We start from the raw sequence: 23495 nt of genomic DNA, 5'->3' as shown, positions 1-23495 counted from the left end.
AAAAATTCACCGGAAGTACAAACTATATCAAATATAATAAAATTTTCATCGAAATACATGAAACACCGAACGACCATTGACACCCCCGGAATGAGCCATGATGCGCCACTGTCGCCGCTCCCATACCGAAGCCCGTCTGACCTTGTCGATGACAGCCTGGAAGTCTTCATGTACATGCCCCTAAGGATAAGCGCCCCGGAGCCGCAGCCGTCACCGTTGAATCCTTGAATCGAAGAACCTGACACCAAATCTCACTGTTGTGCACGCACGACGAGAAACTCTAACCTAGGAGCTGGCAGGAATCTACGTCGTAGCTCCCTCTAATCCGTCAACTCGAGGAGGATCATAGCCTGAAAGACTGGCTCAAAGAAGAAGCGGCGCCCCTGCGAGGACTAAAACCCTACCTAGTATCTACCTAGCCGGAGCCAAGGCACCAGGTTTCCCCTCCCCGCCACCGGCTGTCGATGTAGCAAGCAGAGGGGAAGCGAATCCACAGGTTCGTCGGCAGAGATCGAGGGAACCTAGTTGCCTTGCGAGACGGGAAAGAGAAGTCGTACGTATTCTTTTTGTAGGTGCGCGTTTCCTTCTGTTTCGTTTTTTGAAACCTTGGTATACTAAAGTTTCATAGTAAAATAAAGTTGGGGTACATGAAAAAGCAAAGCGGTAGCAAAAATATGTGATTACAAAGTTTATAAATTTCCCTTTTTCTTCTTCCAAACGACATAACATCTAGGATCCACAAGAGATCCTCCACGTATATATTGCAAGTTTAAACCAAACTGTTCGAAGCCAGGAAGTAGTAATCTATAGATTGCAACAGTCCAATATTCGATATGATCAATAGATAGATTAAAAGACATAAGAATGACATAATCAATTGGCTTACAAACGCCATATGGACAGTGACATGCATGGATTAGGTACTCAGGAATACTGCTGACCCCTCTTCTGCCTCTCCGCGGTCAGGTTGAAGAGCCTGTCAGGGCAGAGCTGGCTGCAAAGCTCCATGTAGGTGGAGTAGAGCACCCTGTCCTTGGCGCCGGTGCGGTGTTGACCTGTACACGCACAGAAATACTTGAGGTGTTCCAGCGAGCATAGCCCAAGCGTCTGCCCCAGCAGCAGAAACACCCAATTTACCCTCTCCTTCTCCTTCGGTATCACCGGCCGCAGGCTGTTCCTCTGCCCGCACCCGTCGCAGTCTGGCACGACGGGGCTCATCCACGCTTTAGGTGCACGGTCATCCATGTCGTGGATGTTGTGGGACACGAAGTCGCGGACCTCCTTGAACTTGACGGCGATGTTGTAGGAGACCGTCTTCAGGAGGTCGCAGCGTTTGCACTTCACCTCACCCTCCACGGTGGTGATGCCCCGCTCGAAGAGATAGGAGACTGGGTGATGTATGGAGGCACGGTTGGTCGCCCACGGAAACAGTGGGGAAGCGGGTGTGGCACCGTTGATGGAAGGCGGTGAAGCAGTGGCGCTCGAAGCCCCGACGGTGATGGCATTGTTGGCCGCGGTGGCACCGTCGACGGCGGCCGGCTGGGGTAGAGCGCTGTTGGTGACGCGCCGCCGGGGTGATTGGTGGTGTGCAGGAGGTGAAGCCCGCGGTGCAACCGCGTCCTGTTTTATCGGCGGCACGAGAGGAGGAGCCGCCGCTTGTTTCGCCGCCAGGGGAATGGCGGCCGATGCAACCACAACGCCTGAATAAGATGCCCTCGGACGAACTGAAGAGGCACTGTTGCCATCATCAAACAGCGTTGGTGAAGAAAGGACCTGGCCGGCTCCGGCGGCGATGAAAGCCGCACCGTCCGCGTGCATCTGGACATGCGCCACTAGACTGACGGCGGCTGGCGGCGACACAGGCGAGGTACGCCGCGGCACCGGCGGTGCCTGCGTCACATGGAGGCAGGGCGGCGCATTCATCGGCGGAGCCGCCAAGCCGGCGCTGCTGCCGTAGATGGAGCCGAGGGACAAGCGCCAGAGTGGCTCATCGGCGACGAGCTCGCCCTCTTCGTCACCTCCTCCCGCGCTCTTCCTCTTCTGCCCCGACGAGGAACCGGCGGTGCGGCCCATGGCGCCAGATTGATTGCACAGATGGAATCCGTCGGCGCGCGCAGGCTGTTCATATAGCAGAGTAGATGGACGCCTGGGAAAAGAGGGAGTTGAGTTTATTACGGCGGTGAGGAGATTTTTTCGGGTTTCAACAATTTGTGCTGGTGTGGACGCGCGTGCTTTCACATTCATTTAACCTGTTCGTGTTCACATTACGGGCAAAGTGGTGAAACCACAAGATTGTACCAATTTTTATCGGGAATTACGTACCGAGAAGAAAGGGCTCAGGCTGGTCACAATGGGCAAGAACATAGTCTAGTAACTTACACACTTCCCTAGACTATGTTACTACCTCCACAATGGGTAGGAACATCTATGTAGTATCATGCAACAATGTATTTATTAGGTTATAGACTCATTGTTTCTTGGAGTGTGTGATGTTCCGGTAACTTAGCTAGTTATCACAAGCACCTCTCTCTTCATTAAATATGTGACACATAAGCAAAGTTGTATTGGAGTGTGTGATGTTACTCCTAAGTTCCTTCCCATTGTGACCAGCCTCACCACCATGCACGAGTATATTTTGTACAGTACTAACAACCAATGGATAAGTTTGGTGTGCATGCACACGCGTTGCATGCTGTGTGCATCTCGTTCTAACTTTTTTTTTTGCGGGGTTATCTCGTTCCAACTTCTAACCACTTATATTTTTTGCACGTTTACTAAATTACATGCACAAGTTGAAAAGTCTAGGGTTGGTCATTTTTTTTCGTGCAGCGCGAGGCCTGAGAAGCTCTAATGACGAACGCCGGCGACAACAAGGCCGAGCCTCGTATGAGCGGGAGCCGGCGGGAGTGAGTTCGGAACTTAATGGGGGTCGGGTTGCAAGGGAGGGGGGAGGGGGGATGCCAGAGCTGTACATCAAGGCGAGGCTTCTAGGGATGGTCGGGGCGGGAAGGCAAGGCGGCGATACTCGCCGCTCCGAGCGAGGGGTGGAGGCAGGCGGTTAGGACTAGGGAGTGGGGAGGTACATGAAGAAGAATGAGGGGGGAAGGATTGGGAGTGGAGAGGTATATTTTTTTGAGAGTATGTCAATGGCGTACTATATTTTCATTGAACACAGAGAAGTTAATTATAAGAAACCAAGCGGGATGCACACATCCTATTTGGCAACCACCAACACCTACACCGCCAAAAATACAAAGCTCACTCTCTCACAAATGGATTTAGACCTCCTGCACCAAAACCTATGAGCGACCAATTCTTGATATCCAAGAGCACTTGCCTCACAAGTTGGTCCGGCGTATGTTGATCATGGGCTCTGTTAAACACCCTCGCGTTTCTTTGCTTTCACAACACCCAAGCCGTCCCCAACACAAAATAATCAAGCCCTCAACGTGTTCTCCCAGTGAACCTCCTTCTTTGCTGCAGCCACCATTCAGTGAAAGTAATGATCTGGGAAGGCGTCTGGATATCCAACTGCAAGGTGTCGAAGCATCGGTGCCAAACCTCCCTTGCGTAAACGCATTGCACAAGGATGTGATCCACATTATCATGTTCCTGTAAGCAAGTGAAACAAGAGGATGGCTCATCCTGAAGCTCATGCCTAGCGCGTCTGTTCGAAGTTCACAACCGGTACTGCACCGTAAACCAAGCAAAAATCTTGCAGCGTAAAGGAGCCCAACTCCTCCATATGGCATGGGCAGTCGGCGGTCGCACAAGTCCCATGCACATCCTTTGATAAGTCAGACTTAGCTATGTAGCTACCAGACTTGTCCGCCGGCCAACTAAACTGATCGGGTAGCTGCTCATTGCGCGGCACCATGGCAATCGCAAGGCACAAGTGAGCTATCTGCATATGCGACAGGAAGGAGATATCTTCCTGCACGTCCGTCGTCCATGCTTTATCGATCGGCGCATGTCGCACGGTTATGTAATTGGGGCTCGCTTGCTCAGGGCAACTTCAATGCAGGACTCCAAATCGTCCGGCCGCGTCCGTTTAAGGGTAAACAGACATAACAAACGGCCCAACACGCTGGAGTAAACGGATTAATGTTTTTGTTTGCTTTTGATCCATTCCCGGTCTAATTTTAGGCCGCGTTTGCGGCCAAACTAACACGCGCGGATGGGTACGACGCGTGCCCTTGTCCTTCCCCCAGCTTGCCTGTAGGGGACACATGCGCCCCTTTTTCTATCACCCCCCCCCCACTCCAGCCGCACCCCGTCCCACTTCCCTCTCGTCCCTAGCCGCCACCGCCGCCAGCCATATCGTTGTCCAGCACGGCCGCTTGCTTGCCCCCCTACCCTTGTCGCAGCCCCCGTTTTTTCGACACCCCGAGCTGTCCAACCCCGGCCGCCTGATTTCAGCACATCTGGCGGCCGAATTTGGAGCAGATCCAGCCGGAATCGAGCTCACCCAGCTGTCGGAGGCTGCGCCGTGCCATGGACTAGCCGGGTACCGGACCACACAGCCCCGGCAACGCCCCCAGGCCACATGCAGGTATTGACCCTGCCTCTAGTCGCTTGGATCTACCCGTCGCCGGTCTGCCAGCAAATACATCAACGACCGTCGTCCGGGCTCGGTGCTGGCCCAAAGGCTCGTCTGCGCACCATTGCCGCTCGTAAAGTGTGATGACTTTCCACGAAGGGTCGTGCGTCGCGTGTCTATAATGCCGGGACATCCCATATGCATGTTCGTCAAGTGCAAAAACGATGGGGTATGTGCTAGTTTAGCTTCGGTTGTGCTCCCGGATTCGGTGCATTTTGCATATACTCAAAAAAAAATTTGTGTAGGAAGGATGCAACTTTTGGTATTGGGAAGAAAATACATCAATTTATTGATAGAACAAAATTTGATAGATGTCCATGCACTTGTTGCTAGAATAGAGGCTAGAGATGAGACTAGATGCGAAGAAGCAACGTCTACTTCTTTAGACTCGAAGAAAAAAGAAGCATGCAAGATCAAAAATCCGCAGATCAACAATAAAGGCATTGAGAAGATACTAATCTAGCTTGCGGAAGCAATTATGGAAGTTGGATATCTTTTTTTTTGCAGGATGAAAGTTGGATATTTTTTAAAATGTTTTTTTGTGGTTCCTGTTTTTTTTTGTCTTACTATTCTAGTCAAGATTTGGTGAATGCACTTCAATGTATCAAAAAATTCGCTGATGAAAATAATAATAATAATGCAGCGAAAAAATGTATGCGGATGAGATGCGGCCGCGCGCCCACCGGCGCGTTCAAAAATACAGGCGGACGTCGTGCCATTGCCACCCCAAAAAGACGAAATCCGGACAAAACGGACGTCCGTTTGGGATCGTGCGTTGGAGTTTCCCTAACCATCTCTAGGATGGAGGGTGCTATTTCTCCAATTTGTGAAACCATGAATCCATCTATCCTTCCAAAACAAGACCATCTCACCATCTCCTAGTGTGATATTGATGAGACTATTGAAGATTAGCTTGGCATCTTTGTCCTCTGCCATGGGTATGCCCTGCCATGGCCTAGTCGGTTCCGTCCCCTCCGGAGCCACTCCGAGCAAACCCTAAGCGCGATGGCCTGTAGAGGGGTGGGGAGGATGAGCAAGAATGAGGGGGAGGGGGGAGAGACAAACTGTGTGAGTGTGCGATCTGTTTGGACTGTAGGATGAGATCTGATGGTCCTAAATGAAAGTGACTGATGCAAGCTAAAAAAATTAGGTGCCTGACGTGTAAGCGATCCCTAATTTTGATACAGAATGGATGTGCATTGGGCAGACAAACCCTGAAATTCGTAGAGACCCAGTACTACTGCATTTCTCTTTGGTATCATGTTGCCAATTAGTGGGGGGGGGGAGACAAACTGTGTGAGTGTGCGATCTGTTTGGACTGCAGGATGAGATCTGATGGTCCTAAATGAAAGTGACTGATGCAAGCTAAAAAAAATTAGGTGCCTGACATGTAAGCGATCCCTAATTTTAATACAGAATGGATGTGCATTGGGCAGACAAACCCTGAAATTCGTAGAGACCCAGTACTACTGCATTTCTCTTTGGTATTGCCAATTAGTGGGGGGGGGGGGGGAGACAAATTGTGTGAGTGTGCGATCTGTTTGGACTGCAGGATGAGATCTGATGGTCCTAAATGAAAGTGACTGATGCAAGCTAAAAAAAATTAGGTGCCTGATGTGTAAGCGATCCCTAATTTTGATACAGAATGGATGTGCATTGGGCAGACAAATCCTGAAATTCGTAGAGACCCCGTACTACTGCATTTCTCTTTGGTATCATGTTGCCAATTAGTGCATCTCTCTCTGCACCAAGGACTACACCATGAACTACTTGCTCAAGGCAGTACCATGAGTCCATCATCTTTGGGAAGAAAAAGAAAAATCTGTCCAATCCATACCTCCGCAAGTGCAACACACTTTTGGTGACAAAATATTGTACAGAGGCGCCAAAATTATTAGCGCCCTGAATATTCACTGCATTGCTCTTTGCCGTGGCTAAGTATCATGTCTCCATGCATGCATGCATGCATGCATGCCGAGCCCAAAGTCCGACGCGCCCGCCCGCGCATCAGCAACGGTTCGCGCTACGCACGGTGTCCATAGACCGGTCGGGACCTTGCATGCGCTGCAGGCTACGCGTGCACTGTGTGCGCCTCGAACACGTGTGCCTGTAGCATGCAGTAGTACTGAAACACTTGGATGAAAGGAACGTGCAACGAATTCGCACCACCCAAGAACCAAGGTCCAACACTACTACTAGCTTTTTTTGCTTTGAAGCTACACTACTACTAGCTCGACTGCCAAAATCAACGCTCACGCCCATGTTAATCTGTTTGTGACCCAGCACGGTCACCAAGGAGTATTATTACAGTGTCTGAGTGACTGACGTTGCACTGATTTAAATGGTCAAAGCAAAGGATGCCGCTTATTTCCATGCGTGGACTGATGCAAAACTGTTTCCGCGATGGAAGAACTACGGCATGGCATAAGCAACGGGCCGAACAATTCACCCGATGCATACGCATGGTCGGCCCTAGCTGAGATCAACCGTACTCCCTCCATTTTTGCTGCCTCCATTGGGGCCAATTTTTACCTTTTTTTTAGCATCAGTACAAACACAAGCGCTCATATACACGCGCATACACTCATCCTTATAAACACACACATGCACACCCTACCCCTATGAGCACCTCCGAGAGACTGAGCCGGCATATCATCTTGAGATTTACGAAGTCACCGTAGATGCCTCGTCGTCAATAGGAACGTCTCCTCCCACTGAAAGCGCATCGCCGGAAATCCTGAAATAAATTCAGGAATAATGCGGGCACCAGGATTTGAGCCCTGATAGGTTGGGGATACCACTGTCCACCTAACCAACTCAACCACAGGTTGATTCGCTTTCAGTTTAATTTTTACCGTTTGTTGGGTGTATATATACTACTAGCAAGTCTCTTCTTTTTCAGTTTAATTTTTCTATATATAATTCCCCAAATTAACCCATGCATCTTTTTTGGAGAAAATCTTGCTAGGCCTTTATTTATTAGCTAAAATATTCATAGGAATTACAATTGGATCATGCGAAGAACCCAATCACAGATGCCTCCCTACAGGGAGAAAAACACCAAACCTAGCAAGCCTATGAGCCTCATAGTTCGACTCTCGGGGTTCAAAAAAAAAATTACACAACGAAAATAACATAGATGTCCGTAAGATCTCTCTAATAATAGTACCGTAGTCTCCTCCGGCTCTTTGATGAATATGATGCACCACCTGCTTACAATCTGAAGAGATTTGAAGGCGATCCATTCCAAGATCCTGCGCTAGGGACATCCCCTCCCTGCATGCAATCGCCTCAAGCGTCGTAGGGTCTATCATTCCATGAATGACTAGCAAAGATGAGCCCAGCAAAGTTCCATCACGAGCTCGACACACAGCAGCTATCGTACCCACGTTCCGGTCTGAAGATACTCCGGCATCTACATTGATTTTCACTAATCCTTCCACTAGTGGCATCCACATGAAATCTTGACGAGGTTGTTGTGGGGCTGTCCTCAATTGTGGTTGTGACGCCGGATTCAATTGGTCTAGCTCAGCTATGAAATTGAGAACAAACATGTGCGTGTCATAGGGACTTTGGTGTATTCCTTCATGGATCAATTGCCTCCTCGCGTACCATATTGCCCACAAAGTAACTGTCAACCTTGTCACCTCCCCATGGTTCAGACTTTCCATCATGGAAAACAGCCAAGCTCGTGTTGATGGTTCTTATGTAGCAATCATGTGATCAAGTAGGTCATGGTCTACAAGAGACCAAACACAACGAGCCATGTTGCACTCGAGAAGGCTATGTCTCCAACAATCTTGAGCTCCACACACAAAGCATTCTTCATGGTGTGACATCTTTCTCTTCTTTCTCACATCTTCAGTTGGTAAGGAGTTCTAGCCAACCGCCAAAGAAATTTGTTTAGCTTCGCCGGCACATGCACTTTCCATAAAGTTTCCCAACAACGCTCATTATCTGCATTATTTGAGGGCCCCGCTCTTTCCTCCAGCCAGTCCTCACGCCTACTTTTTGTTGCGACGATCATTCTGTAAGCAGACCGGATAGAATAAATTCCATTCTTTCAAAATCCACATGACCAAAAGTCCTCCATATTCCTGGTACAAACCAGGATCCTCAAGATGGCTGCTGCATCATATGCCAAGAATACCTGCTCAATCAGTGTAGTGTTCCAACATGCATTCTCATGGTCAATAAACTCTGACACGAGGTGAGGATCAACAGTTAATGCAACAATGGGCCTCATGTTTTCCTTCCGGGGTAGCCAGTTCATGTCCCAAATACTCATTGCGTTTCCATTACCTATCCTCCGGATCAGTCCGAGCTTCAAAATTTCATGACCCTCTAATATTCCCCTCCATATCTGAGAGGGGTGCCCACCTAGGTCGGCTGTCGAAAACTCTCCATCCGGATAATACACACCTTTCATAATTCTAGCACTTAGTCTCTAAGAACCCAGAATTCTGTTAAAACCCCAGTCATTAATACAAAACCTTTTCAGCTGGTTTGGTCAGTTGGTCTCAGCGGGACTGGACTCGTTTTCAACGGGTTGGCCAGATCAGATTACGTGTACTAGTGTTGATAGTTTTTCCCCTCTCACTAGGGTTTTGGTCCTCCCGGGGCGATCTTTCACCGCCGTCGAGATCTGCTCTTCCCTTCCTCGGCTTCATCCCGTCGTCCTCGCGCTTGATCCGGGGGCGTTCTCTATGATGCCTCCTGGTCTCGGCTAGGCTGTGGAGAGCGGAAGGCTTAGAGTTCCTCAAGAAGGCCCGATCGTTGTTTCAATCGGATTAGGGTTCGAGATGCCTTCGAGCGCGGCTTCCGGTTTTGCGGCCTTAGGACCAACAGAGACCGATGATGTTGAGCAGCTTATGAAGGAACTAGGGCTGTCAGAAGAGGACATGGATGATGTGGTGTTTGACGAGAAGGAAGCGCCGCGGCCGGCAGCCCGATGGATTGCTCTTGCAAGGGTACACTCCAGCAAACCCTATAGTCAATTTTGGTTCTATTGGAATTTGAGATCACCTTGGGACCTTGCTCAGAGGCAAAGTTCAGCCATTGGAGGAAAATCTCTACACCATCCAATTTTCTTGTCTAGGAAATTGGGAGAGAGTCACTGTAGGATCATAAGTAGGCTAGAGGGGATAAAAATTTAATATTTTCCCAATTATAGTTGTAGGAATTTTTTAGCAATTATCACAAGTGAAGTAGCACCCTACACACGCAAGCTTAAAGAGTATGCAGCGAAAATTAAAGACTTTGCATATGAACGTAAAGAAGGGGATCAGAGATATCAAACACAATGAAGGCACGGAGATTTTTGGCATTGTTCTAATAGGTGACGCTATCGTACATCCACGTTGATTGAGACTTCAACCCACGAAGGGTTATTGCTTGATACATACAAACTAAGCATATACGCAAATTTCAGTCACAAAAATGCAGAAGCATAAATGCAAATGTGAATTGAGACCTGACATACCTAAATTGACGAAGCCTACTACACAGAGATCTAAATATGTGGCCTATTTCCATAATATTTTCATATTTGCAATATTGACCACATATTTAGGCCCTGTTTGTTTGGGCTTTTGCTTCTGCTTTTGCAGCCTTTTCACTTTGACAAAAATGCCAAAAAAGCACCTAAAAAAGTGTTTTTTGCTTCAGCTTTTGGCTTATATCATCATATAACAATATTGATTCATAAGCAAAAAACCCCTATTTAGGAGCTTTTGCCGCTTTTTGCCAATGCAGAAAAGCTGCAAAAAGCAGTAGTAGAAGTCCAAACAAACAAAGCCTAAAGTCAACTCACAGTCCACCTCGGTTAAGTTTTAGTTTCGTTAACATGGATATAGTGGACTACATGTTAAGTTTGAGAAAGTACAATAGACCATTTGCAAAAAAAATGATGACGGTACAAATTAGATAGAAACTTAAATGTGGTGCATCGACGGGTTGAGTTGGATAAAAGACGTGTCGCCATGGTCTCTATAAATCTTTAAAACCAAAAACCATACCACTAATCAAATATAATCTTATGTCTTTCAAGGTTTTTATTAGTATAAATTATACTCCTTCGATAAGAAGAAGTCTTACATTAAGTTAGAGAGGTAGTAGAATCCAGGGCCATGTATATGGCTATGGATTCTTATTATTTTTTAATCAAAAAGAAAAGAATTCAGAGCCATATATATAGAGGTCGCCTTTTCAATATAAAACCAAAATTACCGATTAGAGGAGGCCTTCTGTTTTAGGCAAAGAGGAGGCCTTCCTACGGACGCGGTTGTTCTGATCCCGAGGTGAGTTTGGATGAACAAAAAATAAAATAAAAATTCAGAAATTTTAAAAATCTAGAAAAAAAATTGTGCCTCACATTGAAAAAATATATTATTGGTTACAAAATTCATCACCGGATGACATTCGTGGAAAACGTGGCCTCCAAAATGTTATTTTCGAAAGCATCGGGATTGTTTGTCACGTCTTTCACGAATGTCATCTGCTGATGAAACTTTTCACACAAGTAAAAAAATAATCAATTTTTAGCACATAATAAATTTCATAACCTTGAAATTTCTTTTCAATTCTTTTTAATTTTACTTTTTTAGATGATTCTTTTTAATTTTACTGTTCGCCCAAGCTCAGGTTGGGATGAGAACAGCACTTTCGCCTTCCCATGTTCTGCACTTCACCAGCCCAGCCCACCACCGATACTCGTCCAATATCAAGTCCACCACCCCACAGGCCACAAGCCCACACGTCCCGATCCCCCCCGAAGCTGGCGGCGGCTGGCTGTGGCACGCGAGCACCACGGCCGGCGGCCCTGCCCCAAAGCCCCTGAAGGCCGCCGCCGTCCCCGAGGCGCCCTGCACCCACCACGCGATGCTTCCGGCGCTGAGACCTCGCCTCCGCCTCCCCCTCGCCCACCTCTGCCGCCTCCTCTCCTCGTCCTCGTCCGCTTCCGGCGAGGGAGCTCCCCCCGTCGCCCCCACGGACGCCGCGGCGAAGGCGCGGGAGGCGCATGCGGCGCGGATGGAGGCGTACAAGAAAGTGCAGGAGTTCGACTGGTCCAGCGGCGCTGATTGGAAGACGGCCGCCAACATCCTCTTCACGGTGCCCCCCAAGCGCAAGGAGTTCGGGTGAGCATTAGGCAATAACCATAGTAACTTGTCTCGTTGCAAGGTTGTCACCATGGAACCTTGTTTGTGGAGCACGGATCATGGAAAATCATGATGCATTTTGTTCTACTTTGTTTGCATATAAATCATACCCTTCTGCCAGGAATTAACCACAAAGAAGATTTTCTTTTGTGAGAATCCTACTTCGCTAAATCCAAGCCCTGCGAAGATTTTCTTTTCTCATACTGAGCTGGCAGTTGATTTAAACCTTAGCTATGTGACTCCTATTCTGTTAACGTTCAACAAATCATGCCTGAACTGAAGCTAGGAAAGTTCTCCATGTGTTCTAATAATGAGGTCATGGAAATAGAAGTTGCATATTTCCTCAGAATGAGAAGGCGAGACTAAGATCAATATTAGTACGGGAGGTCATAGTTTCTATCTCCAGTTCTTCCCATGGTGCTAATAAAAAAACATGTGTGAAATCTAGAATGCCTTTACAAAATTGAGGAGCATTCAATCTGTAACATTTTCTTGGAATGCTGGTTTTGGAGATGATTTCTGTTACAAACATATTCCTAATGGCAGTCTTTTTGATTTCTATAATTCTTTTGTATTTCAGGCTCGACTTCCACCTTGTACAGCTCTTCTTTGTTTGCATGCCCTCACTAGGTTTGTTTCATGATAAACTCCATTCCTTTCTGATATGTAATCTTTGGGGTGTCAAATGTGAAGTTCTTTTTCAGTTTTCTATGTTTACATTGCGGCTTTTGTTTTGGTGTGCAGCTGTCTATTTGGTAGCCCAGTATGCGCGAAGTGAGATCAAAAGGATGGAAGCGGTAATATGCTGTGATTCCCTCATACTGTGCAGTTTCCTTTGGAATAAAGGATCTCTGAAAATTTTGAATCTTGTACAACAGTGGGCATAAATATGACCTATTGATATCTTTATTATTTAGCGAACATTATGCTGCAACTTGTTTTCATATATCAATGCTACATGACTGATCCTTTGGAGCTACTAAGTGAAAGAGTTTGACTTGTATGACATTGGCTCTTAAGCCAAGTACTCTTAGTCATGATCATTCAGCATTCTAAATGCGCCCTTGGTTAAAGCTCTGTGATAAAGTTTTAACCTAAATGCACGTACAATGGAACCTGTTAGGGCAGTTGAAATTGTTAGTTCATGTGCTGTGGACTTTTCAAACCATCGATGTTATAGTGATCACTCTGCCAGATATGTTATTTATGTGCCGAGGCACATGTAGCACTTTTTTTTCAGTTACATTGGTTACTGAGCCATTTTATTAGGAGATCCTGCAGGTAGATACTCTATTTTGGAGTTCTCTTTCTACATTGTGAAGTATGAACACACCAACCTTGTTACTTTTCACTAAAAAAAATTGCACTCTACTATTAATGCTATCAGTTACTTACTAGAAACATGTTTGTTCCCTACGGGCTAAAAATGTTATGCTACATGTTTACATATCTGCAATTTCATGATAGATTTTGGTATTTCCACAAAAAAGTATTAAGTGATTGGTGAGCAGTCCCTTTTCAATCTCAACTGTTGGTAGCAAATCTGGCTGTTGGAAATATCTCAATGCAAACAGACCATCGCCATCAATTGGTTTGTTCACAGGAAATATTATGTGTGATACAGCGGATATATACACCTTAAGCAGTTACAGGTTTCTAAAGAATGTCATAGTTTCTGTTCTGAAAGTATACTTTAAATATCAAGTTGTACAAACAGTTGCTAATCTGAAGGTTGGACGTTTGCTCCGAATTCCATATATTTCAATAGGAAACTATACTTTTATGTGGAAACCATCCGGTGTTCAAGTAAAACTAAAATTAGCATAACTCCAGACATTCCACATGTTATTCTGGCACTTGATAGATTCTTGTCACGATATGAAAGGTATATTCAGTAAACATTTACTAATGGAGTTTTATGTTGCTTGTCTCAGGAAGCAGAAGTAAAAAGGAAAAAAATCGAGGAAGTAGAGAAACAGAAACAACTTGAAGCCGACTCTGTTAAGGAGGATGCCGATTCGAAGCTGGCAACGGTTTTAGTCAGGTTAGATACATTAGAGGGTGTCGTTAAGGAAATTGCAGAGGACAAAATGAGAAGTCCTGCCCATACGAAAGAGGAATCTCTGAAGAAAGGTGAGACATCATCTCCTGATAAGGCCTCTGCTTCAAAAAGCGATGGAAGTGATAGTCAGCTAGCGTCAGTCAAGATTAAGGACATCAAGGATGCTACTAATGCTCCGCCAGATGCGACACAGCAGGACACTAAACCTGACAGAGGCAAGACAAATGGTGAGTCAAATAGTTGACATGCTGTTTTGGGGTGCTTGTAGTGATCCTTTGAAATGTGTTGTAGCCATCTGTTCAATTTGCAGTCTGTGGAGCAGGCAAAGGGCTAGATCCGGTAGCACCTTTTCTTTTTGAGGGAGAACAGTTAGCACCTTTTCTTTTTGAGGGAGATCAGTTAGCACTTAGAAGTCATGGCTACGTTGATCCATTTGCCGAAAATTGTGGGAGCTTTGCTCCAGGTTGGTGTATATCCGCTCTGTCAACTATAGAGTAAAAACAACTCATAAAGTAACCTAATCCTGAGGCTAAAGTTTTGTTTGAATTTCATTTTTCAAAGTTGCAAGTTTCAAACCTAGGAAAATAATTGTACGCATATCCATTTTTCTGGTTGGCCAAAACATGTTTATTGGTTGGTAGATTAGCGTAGATCAACAATCTTGTGGCTCCAGGTTACACTGGATCATCATAACTATATTCAATTTTCGCGCACAACCAGAATTTGTAAGATCTGACAATTCCCTTTTTTACTGATGTGTATTGTCTCTGGTGGTAACCGCAATGTACCTAACATCAGGTTTTCCCTCTGAAATACTACATATATATGGCTCGTGTTGAGCCAGAATTCCTTGTATCATCTGTCATTTTCACCGTTTCGATTACAAATAACATGCTATGGGCACTCTGGTCTTTATATGTTTCTGTAGGAGGCCAACGAGTTTAATTTTGAGGAAGGAGTGTAATACTTGTCGAAAAACTTCCATTTGCCTTTTTCTTTTGAGTACGATATTTGATTCTAATTTTGAAAATAAATTTAACTAATAAAACATGAGGTATATGCCATAGAAGTTATACCACAGAAAACCTCTTTCAAATACAAATTCGATGGTATAAATGTTGTTGCATATAATTTATACTTTGTTAGTCAAATTAGGGCTAAAAATTAGCCTCAAAATTCAAAGAGACCTTGTATATTTGGATGGAGAGAGTTTTTTCTTTCTTTTTAAAACTAGATTCATCGCGGAGAAGGTGTATCGTCACTAATAGAAGGATACGACAACCTTCGGTTTACACCGATTTAGGAGATTAGCCACCACACCCACTATGACCACAGCGACAAGGGCTCACTTTACCTGACAAGGTCTTGACCGATGTCGAACACCTCCATAGCCCGACCAATTCCCTAGGGCTGCTTCTCCATCGGCAAGTGCCTAGAGGAGTTGGCGAGTGTCTGGCCAATTCCCTAGGGCTACAATTGACAGTGTGTTGATGTACCAGTAACAACTTGACGCCATGAATTTCTGATCATGTTTTGATCGTGAATATTACAGTTCAAATGCATCATGCATCATATTTCTACAGCCCAAAATTTACACAAGAACACCAACACCAAACATAAATTTAGATCACTTACTTACATGCGCGAATTGCGCCTTGCTCATCAGACCAGACCAAACCAGACCAGGTGTGTGCTGTACCATGTGCTTCTTGGATTAGACTACTTACATAGGCGAACTTCGCTATGCACACCACTGCACTTCTTGTCGCGCAATTTCTGAACTACTGATGCAACACTTTCCCAGACAGTGCGTGCAGCTGCCTGCGACCAAAATAATAGCTTGTCACCTCGGGGGCCTTCTACAGCTTAAGCTTCGGATCTCCGGACGATCGACACAACGACGGCTGTGTCGTCCAGTTTCCCCCTGCTGAAACCTAGGTAACCCGCCGCGACGGCAGAGTCTGAAAATGGGCTTCTCCGTGCTCCAGACCTCCCTACCTCATGTGCCCTGGCAGCAAGGTGCTCGGCCATCTCCTGCGAGTAGAATAGTCAGGCGTGCCATGATTCAATCTTGAGACCGAGATTCAGGGTTTTTTTTTTTTACTTAGAAAGCAAGTTGATGATTCTACCGCTGGTTTTAGATCTGCCTGCAAAGATTTCGAGATCATGGCTGCCGATTCTTGTTCGTAGACGTTGTCGAAGAGGCCATCGGTGGCTGCTATAATGACATCACCTTCCTCTATGTCAATGGTATAATTCTGAAAAACGCAGTGGAAACAAGAGTGTTGGTTTTCAATTATTCATATGGTGCGGGACTAGACTTGGTACCAAAATTTTTTTTTACCTCTACAAGGGTTAAGGGATCAACCCCTTTCTCGATTTGATGTGGAAAATTGAAGCCATAAACCATTGGTTTTGATTTCGCGTGTACTTCTCCATTCCTTATCACCAGAAACCCCGAGTCTCCAATATTTGATACATGAAGAAGCTGTGACAATGATAGGTCCAATAAGTATGACACGAGGAGAAATAAGAACTGTGATGGTCTTGATAAAATAACAGACCTGGCCATCAAAGTGAGCAACTAAGACAGTCGAAGAACCAGGAAACCTTGCTTCTGCTGCAGCCTTGGAGAGAACTTGCTCGGGTGAAAGCTCAGAGCCTCCTTCACTTTCCGCTATTACTTTTTTACAGCCATCCATAAGCTCTCTTGCATAAAGTCCTGCGTTGATTCCTAAGTACAAATATTACAACAAAAAATTAGCACTGTGGCATGCCTATGAATAACCATGTGCATGAAGTTCCAAATACACATTTGCTAGACGTCAGGTAAAGAAAACATGAGCTAAAGTCATGGTGTTTATATTTATCTTGAGATCTATGATGCAGTTCTTCTTAATGTTGCCAACAGTACAAACCTATATTGACAGTAATGCTCCCTAACTTGAAGTCTTGAAGACCACGTCTCAAGAAGAAAATTGTCTGCGCATGTCTATAGAGGCTGTGAACAAAGGCTGGCACATTAATCCCCTAAAGAGTAATGATCCTACTTCTTGTACCCAGAGCCAAATTGAACTGATATAATGCGTTTGGTAGTGCACATCTTAAACCAATACTCATCTCTCAGATCCTGCCGTTTTCTACTTTTCTGTTTCAACTTGTCAATCTACATATTTATCCGCATATTTCTGAGGTATAAAGATACAAAATATTTTTCTCTTACAAATAAACATATGGAATTGTAATCAACCACATATTGTGAATTAATTATTACACATACAAAATAATAAGAGGTAAGAGCACTCGAGGCTTGACGCATCTCTTAAGTCTATAGTTGGTGCACGTGTCATGCTTTGCTTTTCCAAGGAATTGAATTGTCATTTTGCAGCTCAATGGTCATTGTCTAACCCTTACAACTTAGTTCTTGTCATCATCCCGGCACTGGTGGTACTTGATCTATGTACAGTACCTTATTATAGGATTGGATGCAGACCAGACTAAATCGGTTCTTGATTTCTCACTAAATTGTCGTAAGTACCTGCTTGCAGCATTATTTCCAGATAATTTCAACTCTTATTAAGCTTCCAGGGTCCAGAAAAAGAAGATTTATGTTTTAAAACTAAATTATGCAAAAGGTGTTTCTTACTACAAAATAGCATCCCTGTCTTATATTGGTATATGTTAGTTACTTCTGCTGAACATCCACAGAAGGTAGAAGTAGCGATCAGTGAATAACGTTTTCCCCACATATCGGTAGTCGTCTTTCACAAAGAATACACATTCTACTGGCTAAGCAAGGTGCCCGTGCTACGGTACCATAAAAAGAAGAGATGGAACATGGTTTACTAAATTAATATGTCCAAAAAAAATTAGACCACAAACTTGCCTGCTGATATGAAGCATTATAAGTTAAAAGCTAAAGAAAGAAGCTTGTTGACATGAAAATGGGTGAAGGAATTGGGTGAGGGGTTAGGGGAGATGGCATCCGGCAGGAGGCATGAGGATTCTGGCGGGGATCGCTTGCTGTTGTACGTGTACGTTTTTATGGCCCCATTTTTCAGGGCTTTGAGAAGGAATGTTGCTAAAGTTAATGGACGACCACCAACAGTGAGTTAAGACTTATGACCAGTTATCTTATACTCTCTTTGTCCAGAAATATAAGGTGCAGAATTATATGGATTGAGCATGCAAGAATACTATTATTGTATTTTTGTTGCAAAAGTTACATTGTTACTAATTTTAGGCAATTTGTAATCTAAATTATAGTCAAAATTATGCAATGGAGACTGTACAAGGTCAAGAGTGCCTGATATTTCTGGACAAAGGGGGTAACAAACTGCCTTTGTAAAGCAATCTAACATTAAGATTTAAGACTAGCATCACCAACTGAATGGTGTCTAGAAGGCCAGGCATGATACATGAGGTTAAACTACAGAATCAAAACCAAAGAAAATTAACCTACTAACCTTCAAATGACCACTGACCAACTCCATCTGCCACACCAAACCAACCATTGTGTTCAATAAAATAAGCATCTTCTCCGCCTGTCGCTGCCTGGGAAAATTATACAGATATCACAGCCAAAGTGTCAGCGGGAGCTTGGATTAGCCTTATGATGGCCCATGAGAGAGATAATAAAATATATGTTACTGGTAGCATTGACTGCCACATAGGCAGTTCTAGAGGGTGGGCCAGGTGAGCCCAGGCACACCCAGAAATTTTGAGAAAAGTTTAGGACCAGGTCTACAGAGTGCAGACTACAGCCGATCAGAAGGCAACCCAGGAAAATTTTGGTGTGCACACCCTGTACATAATTCCTGGCTCTGCCACTGGATTGCCAGTGTACTGCATATATTGCCATGGATAAATAAAATGTACTATGATGAAATTTTTGTACGTTCTGTGAGAACTGCAAAGATCAAAGTATTAAGCCAGTTATTTTCTCCAAACACAATTTTATCGAAGTAGGATACATAACACAACACAACACATCTCCATTTTCAACCTGGAATTTTCATTATATATATCTAGACTTTTTTTTTAGAAATGGCTGTGATACCTGAAAACCTGGAATTTTCATTATATATATCTAGACTGGCGAAAATAATCGTGTAGGCAGATCAATATGTTTCCCTAATATTACTTCACAGTTTTTTATGTGCTACTATAAAAGTTACTGCCCAGATTTGGGTATCCTGAAGAGTAGAAAACAACCATCTTTTGGGATCAGATGAAGTACTGAAAAGACGGGTGAGCAACTGACATTATAAATAGGTGAAATTGTGTTTCTCAAAAGAATAAGTGAAATTGCTTCTGCCATTTAGAAAATGCAGGCGCAGGACAGTTATTACCTTCGAAGGATGAGGCAAGATTGCAGCACCCGATGTCAACAAAAGCGTCGATGAGGCTACTGGAACCGTCCTATATATGAATATTGAACAAGAAAGAATGATCAGATCATTTCGTCAAGATTGTGTTAAATGTTTAAATACAGTAAAAGCCATAACATTTGGTTACAGAGATGCATAACTATATGAAGACAATATATATGTATGCCATATTCATCTTTGCAAGAAATAGCAGCACAGACGGATTATATGGAAAAGATGATATTGACCACCTATGGTTTGAAAATTGAAATATTTGAAATAGAAGTGAGATGAAGAAAGTCATGCCTATCAGAACTCTTCACTTCTGAAGTGTTCTTTTCCCGATCCACCTTGTTGTGAACTTCTCCCTATTGTGGAAAAAGGAGCAATGGTTAGCCGCTAACCTGCATGTATCCAACTGAATACCACAAAGAGACATCTAATTCATAGCATAAGTTCTATGCCCACAAGCCAGAAGTACATGTCTTGCTCAAAAGGTTATTTCCACTTTACACTTAAGTTTCCAGATTATTTTCATTCAACTGGTACTGGTATGCATGCATTTCATGTGTTAATCTCTCACATAGTATAAGATGTGGTCCCTAAGCAGACATGGTCAAGGACATGTCCATTTTGCACTTAAATTTCCAGACCAAAGTTTCATGGAGTATGCGTGCGTCACTTCATCTGGTATACCTATCTCATATGTTGATTCATAGAAAGACAGTCTTTATTATCCCCTCTTTTTGGGTACATAAGCCCCCCTCGTATTCTGGATCAAACTTTGGCTATGAGTTAATAACTAGCAAAGCATAACTGGCTACAAAACAGTATAATATTGGATTCGTATTTGAAATAAGTTTCCAATGGTATACTTTTTGTTATGTATAACCCATATTTTGTTTGTTAGATTATAATGGTCAAAGTTTGACCAATAATGCGATGGGCCTTAAATACCGGACCCTGAGCCCTGAGGCAGTAGTATAAGATGTGGTCCCTAAAAATATATGGTCAATTAGACGAGGAGAGAGCGAAACAAAAATATCATGACAGCAACACACGAAATCAAGCATGATCCAGAACATCAACAGATGGGGAAAGCGATGGCCCAACAACTGATTCCCACAAAAATAAACATTAAAGGGTATGGTTTGTTAGAGAAAAGATAAAAGGTTATGGTCCGTGATCACTCGAAACAGAAAACCAGGAGTATATTCAACAAGTGTCGAACGCCTCTGTTCTGTTCGGGGTGTGTTCACAAGCTCAACAACCATAGCAGGTCTGGAACAACGACCGTGAATGTGAACTACAAACCTAGATGAGCTAATTAACAATGTCCTGTAACAAATTTACTGTCCTTTTTACTGCTAGTGAAACTCGCAGACACATCACAAAGTACTCAAGCTACAAGAATGGTGCATCCACTTCGGACAAAGCAAGACTGAGAAATGTTGAGAACACTATCTGTACACAGCAAGTCAAGAAATCAGAGAGAAATTGCCTAATTGAGCACACGGAGGAACACATACCGCTGCTGGTGGGATGGTAATTCCGGATTCCGTGGCCTCTTGGTCGTCGCTGCTAGACTCTGCATCCACGCCAGTGTGGGAATCCTGAGTGACAGAGCCTTCCGACGAAGCTCCCGCATCCGCATCCACCTCCTCCAAACCAGCAGGCGCCGTCGTGTCCGCCTCCACAGCCTCACTCTCCTCCGAGGCACCAAGCTCACCTCCACTGCCGTCAGTATCGAGCTGGCAGTCGGCCGGGAGAACTGCCCTTCCACTAGCCAACCCGGCCTCCGCTTCAACACCGACACCGGAGCTGACGGCCTGTTCGGGCGCCTCCGACGAGGCCAGCGAAATCTCACCGGCGTCAGCTGCCGTGTGTGGATTCGGCTCCTCGACGCGCAGCTCCGGGCGCGGCGAGGCCGAGGCATCCGCGTGCCCAGGGTCGGGGCCGGACGCCTTGGGCTCCGGGTGGTCTTTGACAGGCGGGTGCGCGAAGTGGAACACGACGCTCCCGTCCGCCAGCTCTGCGGCCACGGCAAAGGACTTACGCCGGAGCGAATCGAATCAGGCGGGGAAAGGGGACGAGGAGTGAGGGGGCGCCGTTACTGCTTACCGGTGGTGGAGTGGAGCTCGGGGACGGCGCGGCACGGAGATGCCACGGCCGCGGCGACCTGGGAGCGCGGCGGGCTCCGGCGGCAGGGCATGGGCAGCGGCGGGGGCGGGAGCTTCGGGGAGAGCTTGCCCGGGCGCAGGTCCAGCAAGCCCCCCGCGAGCGGCAGCTCCGCCATGGCTCAGCTCACCCCGCGCTGGAGAGAGAGAGAGAGGGAGAGAGATTGGTGTTGAACTCAAGTGTGAGGCGGAGATTAGCTTTCCATTGCTTGAACCAAAACAAAGACTGTAATGGCGGCTAGCAGGACAGACGGGGCCGTGCTTTCATAATTTCATTTTCGGCACAGTAGGATTTTTATTTTGAGCGGTAACAAAGGCACTGTTTTTTTAGGGGTTTAAACCAAGTCTTGTTACTCAAAAAAAATTCCACGAGTTGTGGGATAAAAAGGGTAGTGGGGTACCGATATCCATATATGTTTTCCCTGATCCAAAGAATACGAGAGCTTGGCTAATCTATCAGCATCATTATTTGCTGCTCTACCTTCAAAGGTAAACTTACAATTAAAAGAAAGTGTTCTAGACTTAATCAGTTGGCCTTCTCTATAGCATTGATAACTTGCTTAGAATCAGAGGCGATGACAAAATTCTACAACATAAGGTCCTCGGTCAGAGTTAGGCCTTCCATACATGCAGGTGCTTCAACCGTCGCCATGCCAGTTATGACAAAGGCACTAGATAGAACCGTGGAAGGCTAGACGGCACCATTTGACATGCTTCCTCTTACCTCATATTTTCACATAAGAGGTAAGAGTATATAATAGATCTGAGCCGTTAATTTTATTAAGTAATTCGTCTGAGTAACTCTTACCTTCTTACCTCTAATGTGAAAATAAGGGGTAAGAAAGAGCATGTTAAATTTTGCCTTGAAATAAACCCTAGCCCGGCCTATAATATAGTTGGGGTTGGGATCGGACTTCTGATTTCAAACTTTTGGATCGGGCTATGGGCTGGGTTTTCAAGCTTTGTGTTGGGTTCTTACTAAAAATTCAATGTTCGGGTCGAGCAACAAATCTCACATTTGGCGGAGCATCTTTGGCACAATATTTAAACATGACCATCATATTTTTTTTGTGGGGCTAGGCGCAGGAAAAAGAGGTCTAGCACCCCCCCCCCCCCCCCCAAAAAAAACTAAATCAATTTACCACTTCCGGTTGTATGCCATTTAGCACTTAATGTTGGATGTCAATTTTGTTAACATTACTTATCTTAAATCTAATCCAAAACAATGAACCCTAATTTGCAAACTCCAACCCTAAACCAGAAATCTAACCCTAACCCTAAATGAAAAAATTCCTCAAAAAAAGAAGAGAAAAGTCCACATTACAACCCTGAACTATTTGGTTTGTCCAACATTCAACCCCGAACTTTAAAATCATATAAGATTCAATTCGAACTATAGAATCAGCTAGGACTCGACTATTCCTTCCCCTGAAACTGGTTTTCACTAAGTAGGCTAGGTTTGACCCGTCGACCGTCTAGTCAATTAGCCTAGTCAGCAGCCACGTCAACCTAATGCCTTTCTTGGCCAAAAAATTTCCAAAAAATGATACTAGAAATTTTTAATATAATTATATAAAAACAAGACTAATTTCGTTCCTGGAAAATTTCAGACATTTTTCCAAACATATCTGGAGAGTTTGTGTTGATTCTTAATCGTTCTTAGTGTTTAAAATTGATTATTGGACAAAGAGAATTGTTCAAGGTTGTAAAGTGAACTTCTCTCATAAAAAAACTAACCCTAACAATGTACAAAAAACGAGCATTAGAGGTGATCCACACAGGCGGTTAAGAGCATAAAAATCCCTAACCGCCTCAAATGCGCACGCTTAGGCTATTTAGAAAAGTGAACCCGCATCTAATGAACTGACACACTATTGGAGGTGATTATAGTTGAAAAAACACCTCTAGCATGGTTGTATTGTAGGTAGATTCCCCCACGAATAGCCTCACATGTGAGTTATCGGTTATGTGCCAATCCATCTCATTGTCGTTATCCCCTGCTTCCTCTTGCATCGGCGTCACTGTACTACTTTTCTCCACCTCAAAGAATCGGTCGCGTAGGAGTTCGAGTTCAACGATCCAATGAGGGTGAGGGCATGACTGGCAGTGCGTTGGCTAGCATCGCCCGAG

General features: G+C 44.8%; 3 protein-coding genes across 4 annotated transcripts; 1 reads left to right on the top strand and 2 right to left on the bottom strand.

Moving 5' to 3' along the window:
• Positions 1-895: 895 nt before the first annotated feature.
• LOC147992425 (uncharacterized) lies at positions 896-2120 on the bottom strand. The gene has a single exon (XM_087540440.1). The coding sequence runs from the start codon at positions 2071-2073 to the stop codon at positions 925-927; it is 1149 nt and encodes a 382-aa protein (XP_087396566.1). The 5' UTR covers positions 2074-2120; the 3' UTR covers positions 896-924.
• Positions 2121-11233: 9113 nt separating this feature from the next.
• On the top strand, positions 11234-14372 carry LOC147992424 (uncharacterized). Its single transcript, XM_087530200.1, has 4 exons — positions 11234-11736; positions 12338-12387; positions 12502-12554; positions 13692-14372. The coding sequence occupies exons 1-4, from the start codon at positions 11249-11251 to the stop codon at positions 14061-14063; spliced, it is 963 nt and encodes a 320-aa protein (XP_087386326.1). The 5' UTR covers positions 11234-11248; the 3' UTR covers positions 14064-14372.
• A 940-nt stretch (positions 14373-15312) lies between these two features.
• On the bottom strand, positions 15313-21608 carry LOC147992423 (putative protein phosphatase 2C 71). 2 transcript variants are annotated; one of them, XM_087530194.1, is made up of 9 exons: positions 21310-21608; positions 20718-21220; positions 19495-19556; positions 19171-19240; positions 18286-18373; positions 16384-16553; positions 16164-16307; positions 15924-16077; positions 15313-15853 (listed from the first exon to the last, which is right to left on the bottom strand). In XM_087530194.1, exons 1-9 carry the CDS (start codon positions 21482-21484, stop codon positions 15819-15821), a joined length of 1401 nt encoding a protein of 466 aa, XP_087386320.1. In that variant the 5' UTR covers positions 21485-21608; the 3' UTR covers positions 15313-15818. The 2 variants fall into 2 exon arrangements, with proteins under 2 accessions (XP_087386320.1, XP_087386316.1); XM_087530190.1 differs by having other exon boundaries at positions 15949-16077.
• Positions 21609-23495: the final 1887 nt, after the last annotated feature.

Source organism: Triticum urartu, chromosome 1A, assembly GCF_056163025.1.
Source record: "Triticum urartu cultivar PI428250 chromosome 1A, HENAU_Tu73, whole genome shotgun sequence".
Lineage (NCBI taxonomy): Eukaryota > Viridiplantae > Streptophyta > Magnoliopsida > Poales > Poaceae > Triticum > Triticum urartu.
Note: the sequence above shows the minus strand (reverse complement) of the source record. Positions and strands in the feature narration are given on the sequence as shown.